The 4,110-nt window shown below is 47.2% G+C and overlaps 1 protein-coding gene across 1 annotated transcript; it reads left to right on the forward strand.

The window, feature by feature from the left end:
- The first annotated feature begins 971 nt into the window (after positions 1-971).
- Dppa5 (developmental pluripotency associated 5) lies at positions 972-2,074 on the forward strand. The gene is made up of 3 exons (XM_006995091.4): positions 972-1,194; positions 1,276-1,455; positions 1,892-2,074. Exons 1-3 carry the CDS (start codon positions 1,083-1,085, stop codon positions 1,942-1,944), a joined length of 345 nt encoding a protein of 114 aa, XP_006995153.1. The 5' UTR covers positions 972-1,082; the 3' UTR covers positions 1,945-2,074.
- The last annotated feature ends 2,036 nt before the right edge of the window (positions 2,075-4,110 follow it).

The following is a 4,110-nucleotide window of genomic DNA, read 5'->3' on the forward strand; positions in this document are numbered from 1 at the left end:
AACAACAAACAAAGAAAAAAACCAAAACAGCCAGGAGGTGGTGGGGCACACCTTTAATCCCAGCACTCGGGAGGCAGAGGCAGGTGGATCTCTGTGAGTTCGAGGCCAGCCTGGTCTCCAAAGGGAGTTCCAGGAAAGGCGCAAAGCTGCACAGAGAGACCCTGTCTTGAAAAAACAAAACAAAACAAAAAAAACCAAAAAAAAACAAAAGAAAAAAGAAAAAAAACTTTGCTTTAAACTGTTACTAATAGCCAGCTGGAAGGACTTTCCATGATACCAGGCTGTGCTGGGCCTGGGGAAACCAGGCTTCATCACAAACCATAAAACACTGAAATCGCCTTCACAGCAGTGAACCCACTACGTGCCTTCAAATTTGACTGAAGTACTGTTTTAAATAATGAATAAACCAAATTTATTCAGAGGATATTCTGAAGCCTAGACCAATTTGGGGTGGAGTGGCCAGGCAAGGCACACGTGAGATGAGCTTTGGAACCCAGGTCAGTGCAAAACGTCCAAATTAGACCTTCAAGGAAGATCGTGGGCACACTTTAAGGGCACTGTGAGGTTTTAGTGAAAAGAATGAATCCCCAAATTTTGTTTTCATTTTTATTAAATGACAAAAATTATAGCTGACTTCTTGGAGGTTGCTCAGGCACCCCACAAAATGACACCCCGGGATCCGATTCCTTCTGGATGGGGAAAACCATAGCCTTTTAGGAGGTCCTCAAACCTTCCAGTGTGGATTCCCGCTTTTCAGGGTTCAGGCTCATTCAATTATTTCCCAGAGGAAGGCCATTAGCACCAAATTCTATTCCCAAGAACAAGGCAGTAACACGGGACAGCCCTAGTTAGCTTGGGACAGCTGGGCAGGGCTGGTGGTGGGCTGGCGCTGTCTCCCAGGGAGCACAGCTGGAGGGCGCAAGCAGTGAGATCAAGCCCCGAAGGGGGAGGGCCCTAGTGGGCGTGGTCTAGCCAGTCACCGCCCCCACAAGTGCTAAGCTTTCTGAGCGCTGGGGCTGTGGGCCACAAGGTTAAGCCTACACTAGTCTTCGCTGGAAACTGGTTGCTTCTGAGCAACGGAGATGGAAAGCCACCCGACCCGTACAGATATCCCGCCATGGGTGAAAATTCCCGAAGATCTGCAAGATCCAGAAGTATTCCAAGTCCAGACTCCGCTGCTAAATTCTCTGTTTGGTGAGTGGCAAGTTTTGACCCCGCTGCTCAGCTCAGGCCTAGGCTCCCTGGCCTGGAGCGCTCATTTCCTCTCTCCAACAGGCCCACAGGGATCTCGAATCCCTTACATCGAGCAGGTGAGCCAGGCCATGTTCGAGCTGAAGACTCTGGAATCTTCCGAACTCACCGAGGTCTTAGTTTATGGCTCTCACAACAACAAGCTTCGGGCCAAATGGATGCTTCAATCCATGGCTGAGAGGTGCCGCCTGCGCCAGGAGAGAGGTGAGACTCGGAACCAAGGCTTGGTGGAGCAGCCCCATCCCTCTACTGCTCTTTCCTCCCGCCTCACTGCGGCTCCACGGCTTGCATGACCCTAAGGGTGGCTTGTCTTGGGCATCACCAGGGACCCCCTTGGTCTCTGGGCTGTCTCTGAGAATCTTTTGGTGGTTCGGGGCTCCAGAGGTGAGTCTAAGGTAAGGGCGGGGGTAGGGATTGGTCCCTCTGGGCAGGGTTATCTGAGGTGGCTCTGTCCCATCCCTCCCCCATCTTCAGGCTTCCTAGGAGAACGTTAGAACTGGCCCAGTGGTGCCTGGTTCCAGACCCAGGATGCTAGACTCTAATTAGAAGTCCACAAAAAGATGCTGAATGAGGCGGGTGAAGGGTGAGGGCTCCTATTGTTCCACAGCACTTAATCCTCCTATTGGTGTTTCTCATGCAGGAATGCTCAAGCTGGAGGAAGCCATGAAGACCCTGGAACTAGGCCAGTGTTGAGAGCGAAGCCAGTTTCCAGAGTATTGGAGTGCTTCTGTCGTGGTTTCTAACTTTGTTGTAGCCTTTATCGTCTAACGAGATATTTCTGGATCCCAGCTTTGCAGTGAGTTCTGAGAATATCTCTTTCCAAGGTTGCCAATAAATAGTAAAATTTAAATAATCACATAGTTTCTTGATGCTGTATCTAATGGATTGAAGGTCACAATTTTAGAGTAGATGCACCACGAAGGTGTGATCCTTAAGCTTAACCCTTAGGACTTGTCACTTAACTGAAATCCCAGGGAAGTATGTAGCATACTGTCTGGAACTCACCCGGAATATCATGAAGAACAATAGCTCTAAAAGGCACTGATGTAAAACATCACTTGAGCACACCATCATTAAGATACGGAAGAGCCCTTTGATTGCTTGTAAATGACCTAACAGAATACAGCTTGTGGAATCTTTTGTTTTTGTTTTGTTTTTTTGAGACAGGGTTTCTCTGTGCAGTCTTGGTGCCTGCCCTGGATCTTGCTCTGTAGACCAGGCTGGCCTCAAACTCACAGAGATCTGCCTGGCTCTGGCTCCTGAGTGCTGCTGGAATTAAAGGTGTGCGCCACCACCTCTTCCTGTCTTAGTTTGTGGCATCTTTCAGTTTCTGCACTCACCCTGTTGTGAAGTGCTCTCTAAGTTGTGGTATGGGTTGTGCATTGTTGCGTTAGGCACCAAAGGGAAAGCGGAGCTTCTGACGGCTGAAGAGACACCAGAGCAGGTACAGCAGTTTACCCCAGTAGCAACTAATCTGATAGTTAACCCGAAATAAACCCCACTTTAGGAAGCTTTCTGGCTCTATAGCCTTAGGCAAGTTGTTTACCCCGCCCCCCTTCCCTCCATCTACCTTTAATTTAAATGTATGCAGGGTCTCTAGGCACTTGGGAGGCAGGAGGATCAGGAGTTCTTGGCCCATCTCAGCTACAAAGCAATTTGTAGGCCAATTTGGGTTACAACCCGATCTCTCTTCTTTTATTTTTTTATTTTTCGAGACAGGGTTTCTCTGTGTAGCTTTGCGCCTTTACTGGAACTCACTTGGTAGCCCAGGCTGGCCTTGAACTCACAGAGATCCGCCTGGCTCTGCCTCCCGAGTGCTGGGATTAAAGGCGTGCGCCACCACCGCCCGGCCCTTACAACCCGATCTCAAAATAAAAATATATATGTGTTCGTAAACAAGTACATGTATATGTAGGGTACTTAGAAACAAGTACCCCATGTGGCAACTAATACTATCTTGCAGAGATTGACAGTAATGAAAGAAAACCCTTTATCTGTTGAGATAAACCTAGTGTGTCCATAAAACAACTGCTTTCCCTTTTGTGATCAGTAAGGAAAACATTTTGTTGTGTAGCTCAGGAAGACCCTCAACTCATGATCCTCTTGTCCCCCTGTTTGCCAAGTGCTGGGATTATATGCGTGTGCCTCCACACCCAGTGCCAAATTCACTGAATTTTCCCTTCCAATTAAAAAATCCAAACTCCCTTTTTTCCTATTAGGCTCTAAGTAATCTCACCTGTGTCTAATAGGCCTCATTTTCTGCTCCACCCTATTCTTACTTCCTCCAGATACCAAGATAATTACTTGAAGTTTTTGTTGTTGTTGTTGTTGCTGCTGTTGTTTTTGTTTTCAGGCAAGGGCTCACTATTGTCCCGGCTGGCTTGGAACTCCTTGTATGGTAGACCAGGCTATCCTTGAACTCACAGAGACCCTACTGCCCTGGCCTCCTGAGTGCTGGGAACAGGGGACACCGGAAGCTAGTTATGCTCTTTGTGATGTATATTTATCTCTATTGGGAGCCCCTCCCTAACGTTAGCTTTGTATTTCTTCTTGACATTCACAAACCTGACAGTGTTAGCAGTTCATTTTTACCTTTTCTTCACTAGAATATGAATTTAAGGCAATTAAGAAAAAGAGGTCATAGAGTATAGTGTAAAATAATTACGGACAGTACGATAAAGACACAACACAGACTGCCTGTCTTTAAATCTTTCAGCATTGTGCTTCAGGCTTCAGTCTGTGAGGATAAGAGTTGCAGAAAGGAACAGATGAGTTACAGCTGTGCTGAACCTCTGTCAAATCAGGATATCCGACACAACAGTGGTCAGATCACCATATACACACATGTATATGCATACA

Source organism: Peromyscus maniculatus, chromosome 7, assembly GCF_049852395.1.
Source record: "Peromyscus maniculatus bairdii isolate BWxNUB_F1_BW_parent chromosome 7, HU_Pman_BW_mat_3.1, whole genome shotgun sequence".
NCBI classification, from domain to species: domain Eukaryota; kingdom Metazoa; phylum Chordata; class Mammalia; order Rodentia; family Cricetidae; genus Peromyscus; species Peromyscus maniculatus.

What these genes read in the sequence shown, in the direction of transcription:
- Dppa5 (XM_006995091.4), top strand. Translation starts at nt 1,083, where the DNA reads ATGGAAAGCCACCCGACCCGTACAGATATCCCGCCATGGGTGAAAATT. An exon ending in GCTGCTAAATTCTCTGTTTG is followed by an intron (nt 1,195 to 1,275) that starts GTGAGTGGCAAG and finishes TCTCTCCAACAG; the next exon opens with GCCCACAGGGATCTCGAATC. An exon ending in CCGCCTGCGCCAGGAGAGAG is followed by an intron (nt 1,456 to 1,891) that starts GTGAGACTCGGA and finishes TTTCTCATGCAG; the next exon opens with GAATGCTCAAGCTGGAGGAA.